This window comes from Onychostruthus taczanowskii, unplaced genomic scaffold (genome assembly GCF_017590055.1).
Source record: "Onychostruthus taczanowskii isolate IOZ18803 unplaced genomic scaffold, ASM1759005v1 scaffold53, whole genome shotgun sequence".
Lineage (NCBI taxonomy): Eukaryota > Metazoa > Chordata > Aves > Passeriformes > Passeridae > Onychostruthus > Onychostruthus taczanowskii.
Window position 1 is genome coordinate 2507004 of NW_024502902.1, and position 16459 is coordinate 2523462.

Genomic DNA, 16459 nt, shown 5'->3' on the forward strand with positions numbered 1-16459 from the left:
CCAGGGGATTGCTGTCACACAGCTCCCAGCCACCCTGCTGAGCTCACATCTGTCCAGGCCAGTCCACGAGAGCCAGACCTGGGCAGCAGGATTAGCAGAGCACCAGCTACATCCCAGAGAAGGCCAGGGCCAGCTGATCCAGCAGCAAGTGTCACCCAGGCTGGCTCAGGATGTGGTCACCTCCCAGCAGCCTGTCCCTGCTCCCAGGTGGATGCAACCCTCAGACTCTGCAGCTCAGAAATGAGCTCAGTGCTCCTGCACACCGACAGTTCAGGATGGGGATGCCAGAGGTGCCACTAGCACGTCAGAGAGCACAGGAAGATAGCAGCTGACCTGGGCTTGGAATGCTCTAAAGGGGGATGGAAGCAGCCCGTGAGTACAAGGAAGAAGCAATCCCACCCTGCCATGTAGAAATCCCTTCCAGAGAAAGAAGAAATCTGCTAATTTCACAGGTAAACTCACACCTCTGCAGAGCCCTGACCTTTCTCCTCATTCTAAATAAGCCAATGAGTGATGTACTCTGTTTAAATCCCACCTCCAGGTCTCCCCTTTAAGCCCTGACCTTTCACCCCAGGAAGCTGGGTGTCCACAGTATTGGCCAAGAGAGGCACTTAGAGAAGGAGCCAATTCAAAGGCAGGAACAGTCAGTGCAGACAGGCTGCTAGCAGCAAAACCCAGGAATGACAGCAAGAGAAATTATAAAAGAGGGGGGAAATGACAAACTGCTACAGACAGAGAGGAAAAGGGATAGACAGAGTGGCTAGTCACAGGGGAGTCTGCTAGAGGAGGTGCAGGGACTCAGAAACATCAAATCACACTCAAGGAGGGGGAGCAATGGCTTCTTTTATAGACTGAAGCACAGTGGGTGATGACAAGAGGAGACTGGGGGAGAGAAAACTACAGGAAGAAAGGATAAGCAAAGAGTGTGATGTATCATTAGCCAGGACAGATTTATCTTTCCTCTTGGATGAATTGCAGTACGTAAGTGTAAGTGGCACCATTGTCTCAGGGGGACAGATGGTCCCCCACATCACAGCTTGGCACATCTCCCATCCCACCTGAGGGAGCTGCTCCCCTCCCCAAACTGCACTGATGCACTGGGGGCATGGAGAAAGCTGGAGAAGGGAAAGGCAGGGAGGCCAAGCTAAGCTTTCCATCTCCAACACCACATGCTGACCTTGCAGTCAGGATGGGCAGGCGAGAGCTGTTCCAGCCACAGCACTGCACACCAGCTCCATCCCTCAGAGCAGCCAAGCCTATGCAGGCTCTCTAGCAGAAGGCTCACACTGCCTTCACACCACCTTCTTACTTCACCAGTCCTTGATAGCAGCCAGAGATCAAGCACTCATGCTGATTGTCTCAGGTCTGTCAGCTGCTTTCAATTCCATTGATATCAAGGTTTGCTGAGATGCCTGCTAAGGTCAGCAGCGATTTGCATCACCTGTTCTCAACCTAGATAACCTCCAGATATCATTCCCCATCAGTATCTTACATCTTCATTCATTCCCCATCAATATCTTACATTTTCATCATCACACTTCACCTCTCATTTTACAGGTCCAGCTGCACTCTCACCTGCCTTCCTTGCTCATCTCAGCCTCATTCCCTGGCTGCTGGTCACAACCCTGTTCTTTTCTTGAGATGGAATAAAAAGCCATCCCCCTGAGCTAGCCTCTCTCCTCCTCGAAAGCTTCTCCTGAGATGATTTCTTCTCATTTGCACAGCTGAGCCCAGGGAGCCCCTCCAAGGAGGAGAGGCAGGTAGGGCAGCAGTCCCTTCCTGGTAGAGGAGCAACAGGAGACAGCACAGCACAAACTCACAGCCCAAGGAGCAGCAGTGACAAAGAGCAGGGCAAGCCCAACCCACCACCAGATCTGTCCCTCTGAACAGGCAGCCCCAGCTGGTGGCTCTTCCCACCACCCTCAGCCCTCATCAGCCAGATGCTGTAAAACCCTATTTAAGAGAAGCACTTTTCAAACTGGACATCCTCAGCCCTGCTCCCAGCAGACAGGGAAGCACAGGAGAGGCAGTGGCACAGAGATACACCAGGCACTCCAGGAAGGGGCTGACCAAGGTGCTCCAGGCCAACCAGGGCCAGTGGGCAAAGCAAGCACAGGACAGAAGTGGGTGCAAGCTTGAGCCTGGTCCACCCTACACCAGACTAGAGCCTTCCTACACCAAAGTGCCTATCCAAAGATAGTGTTTCTCCAGGACCATAAAGATCTTTCCAGCTTAGAGGTTGACAGCTTGGCAGACACTTTGCTCCTGTTCTCTCCCTAGCTCTGTAATGGGCCAAGTGTTTCATAGCCTCATCTTAGCCATACTGGGACCAGCTGCAGAGGAGCTGCAGCTCTGTTGACTGTTCCTCACCTGAAGCAGCTCCTGTCAAGTACTGTGCTCACAACCCACAGCTGCAGGCCCTTTCCCATGCTCTAGGGTGGGAAGAGTGTCAAGTCCTCAAAGAAGCAGCTGGTCAGTTTGTTACTGATTAATTCTATTAATTCACATTGTTATAACAAGACATGCAATTAGAGGTCTGGTCAGAGTATTTTATAGGTCTTGAACTCAAAAGGAGCATTTTTATTGCCCTTTCTATTCCTACAAAAGCCTATTTGGCACTCTAACACACCCTGCTCCAGTGTTCATGAAGGCTGAAAAAGACAAACTGACCATTTTTCAAAGAATAAGTGGTTCTCTTCTCCAAGGCAAAATATATTCCACTGAATAAGCACAATATGCTCCAGAAAGGTTTTTCAGCATTTGTTTCAGTTCAGTAATGCACTCCTCAGAGGGATGGGGATGTCCCTCAGCACAGGCACTGCTACCATCCCTGCATCCCAGCTGAGCACACCATTCCTCTCTTCAGGCCTAGCAATACCAGATACCCCCAGACTGCCACAAATGCACAGTGCTGTATGACAAGACAAGACCAATCTCCCCAGACTCACCTGAGGAGCAATGGCTGGTGCACATAGATTAGTTCTTACTAGGTATAACAGAATAACACTGATTTATACCAGAAGATTTTATGACTTGCATCTTCTATGCTCTCTCCCCTCCTTCCCTGCACTTTCCACATTCATTGGTCAGGTGCCATGTTAAGGCACCTCATCAAAAGCTGTTGCAGTAAGAGTCCTAGCCCTACTTTCCTAAAGCATCAGGGCACAGAGTCCTACAAGGTCTTTTATTGGGTTTGAAACATAGTAGGGAAACAGGGCATTACAAACACAGCAGAAATACCCCTCTCCTAAACCACAGGCTCCTCTGTGCTTTGCAGTTATATCCCTTCCTCCAACAGTTGGAATCTCTCCTTCAATAACAGCAAAAATGCTCAGATCTTTGAAAAAAAAGACAGTAGGGATGCACCACGAATTTTCAACCTTATTTCCACTTTTGTTAGACCCCACGAACATCAAATCTTCAGTCAGAGCCCTGGTTTTGTATGTGCTGCTGTCCTGATTCATTTCCAAACCATGGTCTTTGAGTTCTCACTGCAAAAAAAAAGCTCCAGGGATTAAGCTAAAGGGATGGGAGGCAGGGATTTATCCTGTTTCAACATTTGTGCTTAGATACCCAGGGCCATCTTGTAAGCTAGCCAAATTTAGACCTCATCCCTTTACATCTGCCCACTTGCCTGAAACTGCATACATCTCACATGCACACAACCCAGTCAATTTCTTATAGATCTCAAGCATGCAAATCCCCTTCAAACACATCCATCCCTTGTGTGCTACTAATGACAATGCACGAGTTTAAATTCCATTTACACCACATCTGACTGTGCAAACGGTTCCTCTAAACTTCCACTCGTAAATTTGCGCATCAAATGACCCGCACTAATGGCACTCCCTTGTCACTAGTTTTGTGGAGACAACTTCCTTCTCAACCACGTGTGAAGGCCCTGAGCTGTCATGCTTCCTCTGCCACCTGCCTACCAACCACAATCAGGAAACAGCTATCCTAAGAAAAACCTGGAATTCGGAGAATTACTTTTCCCCAATCCAGAGTCCAGGTGGATGGGGTCCTTTTCTCCCACAAAATTAAGATTACCCAACATTTCATTATGGAAACATTAAAATGTTCAGACCGTGTAATTTCCAAAACTAAACCTGCTCCCTGTCTTTCTCTTTGCCTTCTTCTAGAGCATCTGGGAAACCAAACAGCATAGCAATCCAAAATGCAAACGCTACAGCCTGCTATCCAGCAACTACTGCTTTGCTAAAGGAAGAACAAGAACTTCCAGAGATCTGCTTCACCCTCCAAAGAGAGAGGTTCAGTTCACTGAATTTCCTGCTGCAGTCTGTCAAATATGTACAGAGACCTTGGGTGGTTTTCAGACAGGTAGAGTTAGGGTAAAGCCTATCAGCTTTCCAAAGGGAGAGTTAACAGGGAAATTAAGGGTCAGCTCACAAGGGGAGGACATGTCTGCTTTAAGACACTGCGAACACAAAAGGGGAGGAGAGCACTTGATGATATATTGATCCACTGCATTCAGTGCCTTCAAATGTTAATCAAGATAATGAACAACTGATTCATTAGAAGTCACCCTTATATGCCAATAGCAAGCTTCATTCCAGCAGTGAGGCTGGCAGAGGGGCAGAAAACCCAGCAGAACCTAAAGCAGTCCTGCTCCCTCCAAGCTTAAAAAGCATCTGGCACAAGCCCATGGGAACACCAATGCCCCAGCACTGCACACCCACTGGAGAGCTCTGGCCATCTCAGTGTCCCATGCAACAGGAGCAACTGCAAAGTTGACTTAGAATGTTGTGGAGTGCAGAAGGGTCAGAAAACCTCTTAGAGAAAAAGAAAAAATCGTGCACTTGGTGGGGCTTGGTGTACAGCTATATCTCCTTGGCTGGAAAGAGGACACAGCAGCAACATCTGCCCGGTTACCTACAATGATATAAAGCTGTCAAAAGTCCTCAAATAAATGCCAGAGTCTTCATGTGTCTTCCGATCCAGGCTTTTTAAGACAGACAGGAGAGCAGCCCTTAAAATGGAGATACATGAACAACATATACATTTTACTGTTTTTCAAATCTGCACCTAAAAGCTGATACTGATGACCCCAAGAGCAGAAAGCCATGATCCCCAGCTTCTCAGGGATGATCAATGCTGCTTAAAATTCATAAACCATTCAATTTTTGACATATTATTACACTTTCTGGTCACATTTCCAAGCTTACTCTACTTACTAGAGATGCAGAAAACCATGATTTTTATTTATATATACAAACACCTGTAAAAAAGAAAAGTAAAATTCAAATGATTACAGGAACTCAGGCCTTAGGACAGTCAAACTACTACAAGATTTGCAATAAATTTGCAGATTAAGCTTGTTTATTATATAGCTACAGCCAGTCATTAAGAACAGTGTGTCCAGGGTTTGACAGTGTACAAACTTAAGGCAGAAACAAGCACAGCATACAACAGAATCTGCACATATAACTTCACTGGACATAAACTAATTGCCCAAACTGGTGTTTAACATGGGCATATTTTACATATATAACAGATTAACCCAAAGCTTAATTAGCAATGGAGTCATTGTCCCCTTAACCACACAGCACCCAAAAAGCAGTGATTCTGGCAGCCCACAGTTCCCATGCACTGTGACACCTCCTGCCACTGTCACCAACAAAAGTACCAATCCAGTCACACATTTTTTCTCCTCCAACATTTGATTTTGCACTTGGCTCTCAGAGGGCAGTGCCAGCATGAGGCACCACTATTGCCATCACCAGCCATCCTATACTCCACTGACTCATACATAAATTATCCCTGTGGGGAATAAATGCAGAGCTTTCCTCTGATTCCAACCAAAATGCTCAAGGCCAGTCCTCTTTCCTTGTGCACAGAGCACACAGTCCAAGCTGACAATGCCACCAGTAAAAGCCACAGGAAAGGTATCTCCAGAAGCAAGGTGGGATTTTTGGCAGCAGGTACAATGGCAAAGACCCTGTTCAGTGGGTTTTGAAGCTAATGAGCTACAAGACAGCTCCTCAGTACACACAGTCATACCACATCTGTAAGAAGTCACCCTGCTCAATACTCTGTAAAACACAGCTCCCAGTAATAAAAATTAAGTGTGCACATAAGCTTTTGCTCATCTGGGATCTGACCTGCTGCTCCTACACCACTCAAATCAGCTGGAAATGCAACACTTCACTGCTTGAAAGCAAAACGGAAGCCCAAAGGGCCAACAGCTTCACCAAGGGGTTGGTGCATAAAAAGCAGGAAAATGACAGAGTAGTGAACTGCAGAGCCTCTCATGAGGATCCGTTTGTAAGGTGCCGTGTGGCATGCCCATTATTTAGTCCCAAACATTTTATAAATTCATAAGATAAATGTTATGCAGTTGGTTTGGAAACATATTTTTTACACTTTTCATCCTATTCCCCATTCAAGCTTGACCTCAAATTCTATATGACAGAGTTTAGGTTTTATAAAAGAAAAAAAAAAAAAATCTTCCAGCCATTCTCATAACCATATCTCAAATAAGGAGTTGTAGCTGCAACAGCTCCATGATCTACAACTCCAAGTGGTCCAATCTTTTGTTATCAAAGCACAAATTAACCTAAACAAACCAGCTGGCTGGTTGCTCATGTGCTGCATCACAGCAGCTCCTTTCTAATCAGGGCACAAGCCAGGCTCCAGGTGCATGTTGTGTTGCACTGCACACCCAGCTGATACAGCACTTTCCTGTCTCTAATAAGGTATGTTAGGAATAAAAAAATAAAACTGCTTCCAAATAAACTAAGGTTATTCATGCATTCACTTGTGCTGTAGGTAAAGCCATCCCAAAAACATGCAAATCACCAAACTTGAAAGCATCAGACCCCTTTTCACCACACGCTGCAAGAGCAAAAAGCACAGCAAATCCTCCCTTTGGGGACAAACACATGGATTTTCACAGGCATCAGAGTCCTCTTCATAAAAGGGAGTTAGGATCTACAACTTTTGCTATGACAGCATCACACATCTCCACACTAATACACTTCCAGAAGCAATTTTAAAGCAAAGAAATAAGTGGTTCTTTCTCCTATTACTGCACTGCAGCAAAGCAATGTGGCAGCTGTTTAATAGCACATAACAAAATTGCAGGACTGCTCACAAAAGGAAAAATAGTCTCCAGGAGAGGGGGTTTTAAGTAGTTAGAATGCAATTACCTAAATTGAAATTTGGTGGTTAATGACCTCGTGCTTAAAAAAAATGTTGCATAGTCCTTAACTATCAGAGCTTCCTTTTTAAATCTCATTGACAATACTTCCATAAAAGTGATCATGAAGCTCTAATCTAGGAAAAAATTCCACAAGAAGATTAATAGGCATTTAATTAATGCCCCATCTTTTGAATCTTCACGAAAGGCCAGGTGTTGACCTACGACTGACTCATCCTGCCCCTGCTTAGCTTAAGCACATTGGAGACCTAATAGCTCAGTATAACAAGGATGAAAAGCAGGCAAGCATATCAGTTCCTAGAAGATATGATTTGATTTTCATAGAAGTATCTCTTATGAAGGGTCTGATTCCCAGCCAGGCATGTGCCACCAGGCCTTGTAAATGTATCCTTTCTATGATGCTGTTAAAAATAAGTGTGGTGCCAAGTGCATATGATTGCATGCAAAAAGCCTTCAGAGTGCAGAAGTAACCGCTCATTTGAGGAAAAAAAATTTATTTAATGCACTAGCCTTTCAAAAAGAGGAGCACAAGGGGTTGAAAGGAAGTCAGAGGAGGCCCTGAATCCTCACCTCTCAGTCTCCACTAGTAATGTAAGCTTCCGACTTCACACAGCTGAAACCTCAAGTTTGACACAACGCTTCCAAAAGGTTACCAGCAGCCCCACCATTGCCCTTCACTCCCTGGTGGCCACATGTATGTCATCAACAGGTGACTGGATGAGGCTTTTTCCTTCTTTACCTAGTTTCTAATAAGAAACAGTCCTTTTCTAAGTCAAAGAATACATTTGTCTGCAGATTAGGACAAAAGTAACACTTAAAAACTAAGACAGCCCAATTTCTTTTGTCAGCAATAGTTCCAACAACTTAAAGCACTATACCAAATTGGAGGGATTACTTTGAGTGACTTTTTAGCCAGCAATAAGGACAGGCTCTTGTCTTCTTCCACCACAACCTCCTTCCCTCATCCAAAGGCAAGCCTTCACCCCAAACCCACGCTGTTACTCTTCTTTCACTTCCCAAATCTAGCCTTTTATCGTGACACAAATGTCTTGTGCTTTACTCTGAGTCCTGTTCTGAGTTCTGCTCTACCACATGCTGGGACAAGATTCCCAGGACATAATAACTAGCACAGGCACACTGTGATAGAAAAGCAATGCATAATTCAATGCAGAGTTTTAAAATTTTATGGAGCAGCCAGTAGAAAAGAAAGCAGAATATCTAAATCTCCAATGTGTTCTCAGCCATAACCTGTGCTTGAGACTGCAACATCTCTTCAGTGGCTTTTGAACTTTAAGACAAAAGCTCAGAGCTCAAACACAAACCTTTACCTACACTTGAAATTAAAACAAATCTCATCCATTTAAGGTCAGCTTTTACTGCTGACACTACTTCAAGTCCTTACCTGGGGTTAGGCTCTTAAAGCTGAAAATACTCTTGGAAACATTTTGCTAGTCTCCACTGTAGGCCCAGATATTCTGAATTAATCTATACATCAAAACCAGAGCAGGCATCCTCACAGCTAATACCTACCTAACCAGGAACTAAGAAATTTCATGGTACAAAGTGCTGCCGGTTGAGATTTCTGTCTAGAAAAACATCCACCAAAAATCTCAGACCAACCTCTCTGATGACTCATCTTCTTCTCCATTTCCTCCCCACCATCAACGATCCCACAGTTCAAGGAACAACAGCTCTTCTCTGCCTGGTTTTTATACCACTGGAGGAACAGAGCCCAGCTGGCAGGCTCCTGGTGATGAGCTGTGCAGGTGACCGCCATTGGCACTGGTGGCTGCAGGGACCTTCCTGCCATCAAGGCACTGAGCATGAGTGACAACACCTGTGTGTGATTGCTGACCATGGAGAGGAGGACATGCCTGTGTCCCAGAGATCTCTCCCAGGCTGTGTAGAACACACATTCTCCCGTTCATTCCCGGCCAGATATCCCAACAAGACACTGGCAGGAGAGTGACATGTACTAAATGGAAAGGCAAGGGGTCACCTAGGTTTCCCTGCAATCAGGGTGCAAAAGGAGTGGTGGTTCCCTCACCAAGGCAAGGTGAGCTCTCAGTAAAGCCTGTATTTTCAGACACCTCCTTTTCATGGCAATCTGAAAAGCTCCTGGGCTGGCAAAAAGGGAGCTGGGAAGGGGAAGAACAGACTTTCTAATGTACCTCTCCTCACACCTCCATTCTTCCCACTCCCAGTCCCTGTGCCTAGGACTGTTAGCAGCTCTTTCCAAAGTCCCTTCTTTGTAATCAATGTCTTTTGATCACACACTAAAACAGCAAGGGTTCTGTTTAAACACAAGCAATGAACAAAGAAGGTTATTAAACGCAATAAAAGCTTTTCCTTACCTGCAAGGCACCCCAGGAGGGCAGGATGAGGGAGGACAGGACAGGAGGGAGCCAGAGGCGGGGAGGGAGAAGGGGCAGCTCAGAAAGGATATGGGTTGCACACCATTTTGATGCACCAGCTCCGTGGGCTGGTGGTCTGCTTCAAGCAGAAGAAGACAACCGGGGCCAAGTCTGGGTAGGGCACATCAGGATCCGGAGGGGAGGTGACTTCTTCATCCTCACCCAGCTCCAGGGGCGACGGTGGCTGCTCCGGTGGTGTTTGCTGCTCCGACACGCCCGGATCCACAGGCTCCAGTGGGCAGATGGCAGAAGTGTGAGGGGGCTGTGGGCCTGCAGGCCAGGTGGAGGAAGGCTGGGGGACGTACTCTGCCATGCCAGCCGCAAGCGAGAACCCCTGGAGAGGAAGCAAGAAAGAGAAATTATACCCCACAAGGAATCAGCAGCAAAAGCACAGCACATCTGGGCTCTCCTAGCAAATCCAGAGCAGGGGAGAGCTGCAGGACTGATGGCTCTGACAAATGATAAACCACTTGGTGCTGAAGCAGTTTTAAGCTCTCTTCTGCCAGTCACTCCCTCCACCAAGACTCCTCTGGCTGCTCCTCTCCATTGCCATCTAAAGCATCCCTGCAGCCCCTGAGACACCTGTCAGAGTGCTGCACCACCTCAGAGGGTGGTGGCAGCTCTTTTGGAAGCAGCCTGACCACCATAACAGAGCACAATGTTTTGAACTGTATGGGCCCATCCTGGCACAACAGAGCCATCCTGCCCTTGCAGTCCCTAACAGAGTCCTGCCAGCTCCAGGTGCAGCTTTGCTGGCCCAGCTCTTCTATCCAAGGGCACCCTGGGCTGGCCCTGTGTCACACCATCACACAGGCTCCATCAGACTGACACAGGCACATGTCAAACCCATACACAACAACACTCACTCAAACACTCAGCTCTAACACAAGCCAGAAGTGGGATTAAACATTAAGCACCTTTTACTCAAGCTTGAGCTCTCCTATGCTGGAGCAGTGGAAACATCATGAATACAAGCTGCAAAAGTTATTTCCCTGAACAGAATGGTCAGAGAGCGTGGGTGGGCATGAGAAGAGCAGGTCTCAAGCTCACTGGCAGCCTGTGCTGATTTTGGCTGACGAAGGGTCAATTTTCTCCACAGCAGCTGGAGTAGGCCTGTGTTTTGGATTTATACTGGAAACACTGTTGATGATACCAATGATTTAGTCACTGCTGAGCAGGGCTCACACAGCACCAAGGCATTTTCTGTTTCCCACCAGTGAGTTGGCTGGGGATGCACAAGGAGCTGGGAGGGTTCGCAGCCAGGACAGCTGACCCCAGCTGACCCAAGAGATGTTCCATATCATATGACATCATTCTCAGCACATAAAGCTGGGGGAAAAAGGAAGAAAGGGGAACATTTGGAGTGATAGAATTTGTATTCCCAAGTTAGTGTTATGTATGATGGAGCCCTGCTTTCCTGGAGATGGCTGAACACCTGCCTGCCCATGAGAAGAGGTGAATAAATTCCTTTTTTTGCTTTACTTGAGTACACAATTTTTGCGTTACCCATCAAACTGCTTTTATCTCACTTTTTTGCCTTTTTCTCCTTTTACTCTTTTGATTCTCCTCCCATTCCAGCTGGAGGGTAGTGAGCAAGTAGCTGTGCATGGCCTAGCTGCACCCAGGGTAGAACCACAACACTCCTGTGCACTACAGAGCACCAAACTTTTGCTAAAGAACATCACTTTTTCTGCCTGGGTGCTGTGGATTCAATAGCAGAGTGGAAGTGGCTGGTCAAACTGAGGGGAACTAAATAAACTCCAAGGCTTGGCTTTGGAGGGGTGTCACATGGACACTCTCAGGAAAGAGAGCTTGGCCAATGACTACTGGTTGTCTTCCCTTCACCCTGTTGGCATGTTCAACCATCTGGAGTGCCCATGCTGCAAGTACAGATTTAAAAGCCACACAAGAGCCCTCAGACACACTGCAGTACAGAAAGGAATGATGAGAAGCAGGAAAGGATGTGTCTGTCCAGACCTCATCTCCTCACATCCTGGCCCTAGGTTATCCTCCCTGGCACTTGTCTCAGTTCTCTTCACTTCAGGATCACAAAGCCCGTGAGCAGCTCTGTTGACACTGCTCTGCCTTAGCAATGCACTCTTGACATTTTAGCCCGTGATCCTTTTGATGCTCATGCTGCTAGATCCGTGATCTCCAGTGCTCTCCACACCACTCCCCTGTAAGCCCTGCCAACCACTCCACCTTATGTTGCAGTGCCCCATCATTCCCAGATGAGACCCTGAAAACTGCCTACCTATCCTGTTTTCTTAGCCTCCTGCTTCCAACACACACTTTGATCCAAAGCTTTGCTTGTTCTTCAAGGCTTGGTATTTGTCAGAATAAAGAGCAGCAAGTGCAGGGGTTTAGAAAGCAGACACAGTGTCCCTTAGGGGATAACAGAGAGACTCTTCGAATTCATTATCCCAAAGGCCTGCAGCTACTGGAAAGAACAGCTACCATGTGTCCTGACTGGCTTCGGGATGCTGTTCATAATTTTTTAAGCCCTGTGAAAATTTCCAGTGCATCCTTCTCACCATCTACCACTACTCTTTTCAAAAAAAAACTTTCAGCAGATTTTTGACTCTGGGCACCCATGCAGCTACGTGTACCACCTTTTTCATTCCCTATTCCCACCAGCTCACCACTGCCTCCTCTGAGCTGGCTGCCTTGCAGTCTATTAACATGCACTGGCTGAGCCCAAGTTCCCTCCCATTACAGCACAGAGGAGAAAGATTAGCAGAGACAGCCAGGAGGAATTACTTATTATGGTGCTCAGAGCATGCACACTGATGAGGGCATGACAGTTCCAAACTGCAGCGTACAAAGCTTCATAATTACCAGTACAACTGAGAAAAGGAACAGGAGAAACAACCTCATCAGCATTTCCCTGCTTTCCCTTCAGCAAGCATCCAGGGCCTCTTCTCCATCTCACCACTACTAGATGCAGCTGGGACTTAGGGATGCAGCTCTGCCCATGTGAAAGACGCATGCACAAACTGGGTAGCGTGTATATCACAGACAGTTCATCACTCTAATTTGTGTAGCTCGTTAGGGCTCCTATGGACACAGGCCCAGATGAATCCCTTTGGAAGTCCTGAAGCTAAATACAGTCCTTGAATGACAGCTGCCCCACTGGAGATGTGAGTAATGCCTGCTACCTTCCTGAGATTAAACCCTGTTCTGCCTCCCAAGGCTGTGATCACGATGTATTTCCTACATTAAGCAGGATTAATATTTGTTGCAGCGTGCTTTTATACTTTGTAATACTTTGTAATAGTTGGATTTTGTACCCCTTTATTCTCCCCAGATGATGTACCCCTTTTTGTACCCCCTTCCTCTACCTATGTAACCATTCTCCTGTGTTGAGATCATCCCCCAAATCCCCGCCCTGGCTCTCTGTCAGTCACTCAGCATCCCATCCCTTCTATCTAGATCTTTCGGTCAAAGCTGTCGAGTGATTAGCCCAAAGCCAGGGGTCAGCCCCCCAAGGATGATGTTATACGCTATCCCAAATGTCCATCCCCTAAGGCTGTATCCCTGGAGGGTCTTTATTGGTCAGCAAATGTATCTACCCTCAGTTTCCTCCCCCCCTTTAAATGTAACCTCGAGACTCCTTTGTCTTGCTCTGAGCACGGCCCACCCTGAGGAGAGGGGCTCCCTGGGGAGCTCCGAATAAACCTTGGATTGGCCCCCTGTTCAGAGTCGGCCTTTACCCTTCACCGATGTCTCCAGCGTCTCTTCTGCTGCAAAGGCGACTAGCCTAGCTGCCCTCAGTACCCTCGGGGCACCAGAGAGTGTCCCCCCGTTGTCGGTCACTTCGGGGCTGCCCCCCCGCTGTTTGCCGACCCGGGGCTGGCCGGGGTTCACTGGGAGGCACCCAGAGAGACAGAGACAAATATTCTATGTCAAAAGAGAGAGAGGGGAAAATCAAGCAATGGGGCAATTTCGAGCTCTTCACACAGTCAGTCCTCCCATCTCGACTTCAAAGAAGAGTAGAGTGGTTTTCTGCCAGAGATAGGTCCAGGGTTGTCTCTGCTACCATTTCAGATGTGGAGGTTGGAATCAGCTATTTTCTCTATTTTGGCCAGGCTGCAACTCATGCAATATCACTATTTTCTCTGGGCTTGCAATCCTGGCCTTCCCTTGCTGTAGCATTGCTCTGTAACTTGGTTGGAGTCAGCCTGCTACAGTATCTCAACCCAGGGGAGCCCTGTTTAAATCAAAATGAAGAATGAGTTTGGCAAATGCATTTATCTGCATTCACAGAAAAATGTGCATCAATGGGGAGGGCTCCTACCCAGATAAAAGGCAGTTATAGTAAGACTCAACAGAATTATAAATCTCCAGAATTTGTCTTTGGGATGCCTCTAACCTCTCCTTTGTGCAAGTGCAGCTTGCTGTGACAAGGGCAGTACAGGAGGACAAGGATACAAGATGAGGGTTATGGGGTGCCCAGATGCATGTTCTTCTCACTCAGCTTTTTCTCAGGCAAGCCTAACCCCAGCGAGTACAGCAGGCCAGATCCACCAGAAAAAAACACATTCTCCCCACCCAAGACTTATCTGGCCAAATGTCCCCCAAATACACAAAAACATTCCGCTGCAAAAGTCACATACCACTGGAGGAGTGATGCTACACCAGCTGCACTTCCCTCCCAGGGGAAGGAAAGTTATTTGTGGGCTGGCAGCTCCTCCTGCTTCCCTCCCTGCGCAGCCTGTGCCAAACCCTTCTGTGGAGCCAGGTCCTAAGTCTGCACTGTCCGTGCCCAAGGCCCATTTAAAGCCACCACCATCGTGAGCCGAGCACCCACTGGTGCTGCATCCGGCACGCACACCTGCCCTGGACATGTGCGCTGGCAGGGAGCTCATCGCCTTGGCAAGCACAAGAGAAGCTGACAGCCTCTGGCTCAACCCTTCCCCAGAAGCACCTGGTCCTGCCAGAATACAGAGGAGGGAGGGAGAAGGATGCTCTAAAACAGCAAGAGAAGTTGTGGACTTAATCAGAAGTGGAAATTGGTTAGGAATAAAAGGAGAAAATATCATAATGCAGGTTAGGGGTGTCTGTCCAAAAAGGCCAATGTCACCCCCTGGCATGCATTGCAGAAGTCTCTGCTCAGACACACTCCCCCTTTAGGGCTGCAGCTGGCATCCCAGGGCTGTCAGTGCCATGACCTGCCATGAGCCAGCCAGCCCAAGGTGTGCTGCAGGCACCACACTCCAGCCAAAGCAGGCTCCCAGCTCCTCACTGCCCCCTTGGCAGAGGGGCCGACAGGAGCCATGGGTGAGGGAGGGCTGACAGGGCCTTTACAAGGCTCATGCAGCCCTTTCTGAACTATTGCAGCTTGACAGTGAAAGGGCCTTTTGAAGCCAGCCAGGAGAAGGAAATACCAGAGAGAAGTCCCCAGAGCACTGTCCCAGTGCTGGAGGGGATCCACCCAGAGTCCAGCAGGATACAACTCCACTCTCACGTGGGACCATCCTCAGAGTTCACCTTCCCCACCATTTTCCCTAACCCTGTATCCCTTGCCAGCCCACACTGCCTATAAGCCATTCCTTCCTGCCTGTGCACTGCTCACACAGACAACACTGAGGTCCCCATCAAAAATGAAAGTGCAGAGTATATTTCCTTTAAATGTAAACACAGCATCTCCCATTCTGAGGGCACACAAGTCCTTTCCAAACCATCCATCACCATCAGTCACCCATTACTCAGAAGCAGCGGGCAGCACAGCAGCCACTGTGTCCTGCTAACACCCTTGCAGAAGAGGGACAAAAATGACAACCTCCAGCTGGTGTTCCAGGGGACAGCAAGATGGTCCCATCAGCTGGAGCAGCACCTGAGGCACACATATTTATTTATCATCTCCAAACATCCATCCAAAAGTTGACAAGCGTCCAGGGGCACGGCTTTTGCAGCCAGCTTTGCACAGGCCCAGACTGATTTAAGGAGGGCCCTGCCTGTGTGGCCGGTTTCGGAGTGCGTGGGGGTGACCCCGTCCAGGAGCCGCGCGAGCCTGGCGGGCGCTCTGCTGCGCCCGCGGCCAGCCCGCGGCTCTTGGTTGCTATAACTGGCAAGCGTTACCTTTGATGCCTGCGTCTGGCTGCAGGGACGTGTTAGTCATACAGGTTTCACATTTGGAGCGTTTGTCGTGGTAAATATAATTAGTGGTACCCAGCTCCCTCTGTGTTTGTGTTCAGCTGGCACTGGCATGTTTCTCTGCCTGTTCGTGTGAGACAGCGCCTGTTCTCATCTGCCTCTGTGTGTGTGGGGCTGTATGAGTGCCAGTAAGGAACAGGGTCACTTTTCTTAGCACTTGATTTGAAACCAGAGCTTTTACATCTCCATCATCTCAGCACCTCCAAATGCAAGGGGACATGGCAGAAAGCCAGCAAGGAGTGTTCCAAATGGTGCCCGAATCCATCACTTGCAGATGCTGGTGCTCCCACACACCCCTGAAGCACAGCATCCATGGCCTGCACCAGAGCCAAGGTCTCCCAGGTTCCCTGCTCTGGTCAGATGCCATGACCTGTTGCCTTTGTAGCTGCATGCTGATTGATTGCTGTCCCTTCTTTCCACACATGCTATTATCCTTGGCTAGATTTGCTTGACAGCCTCACCCTTTTCACCCTGGTCATTTTGTGTCCCTCCTCCTGTTAAGGACAGGGAGCAGAAGAAATTCCTGCATCCTACCAGCCCTACCAGCCGGGGGCTATGTACAAACCACGAACGGGACAGGACTGCTAGGAACGTGCCTTGAGCTGTTTTATTTTCCAGCATCAGTCTCATTACATGACTATGACAACAGGAAGATGCCATCAGCTCACAGCCCAGGCAGCCGACCAAGAACTTAATGTTACAGCTTACT

At 48.0% G+C, this 16459-nt stretch overlaps 1 protein-coding gene across 1 annotated transcript in view; it reads right to left on the reverse strand.

Moving 5' to 3' along the window:
• Nucleotides 1-15705, reverse strand: part of CACNA1I (calcium voltage-gated channel subunit alpha1 I) — a 154490-nt gene extending 138785 nt beyond the window's left edge. The window contains exons 1-2 of the mRNA XM_041416693.1: nucleotides 15676-15705; nucleotides 9627-9928 (exon numbers count right to left, since the gene is read on the reverse strand). Coding sequence (XP_041272627.1) covers nucleotides 9627-9907 — 281 coding nt within the window. The 5' untranslated portion in view covers nucleotides 9908-9928; nucleotides 15676-15705. The remainder of the gene's footprint in view (nucleotides 1-9626; nucleotides 9929-15675) is intronic.
• Nucleotides 15706-16459: the final 754 nt, after the last annotated feature.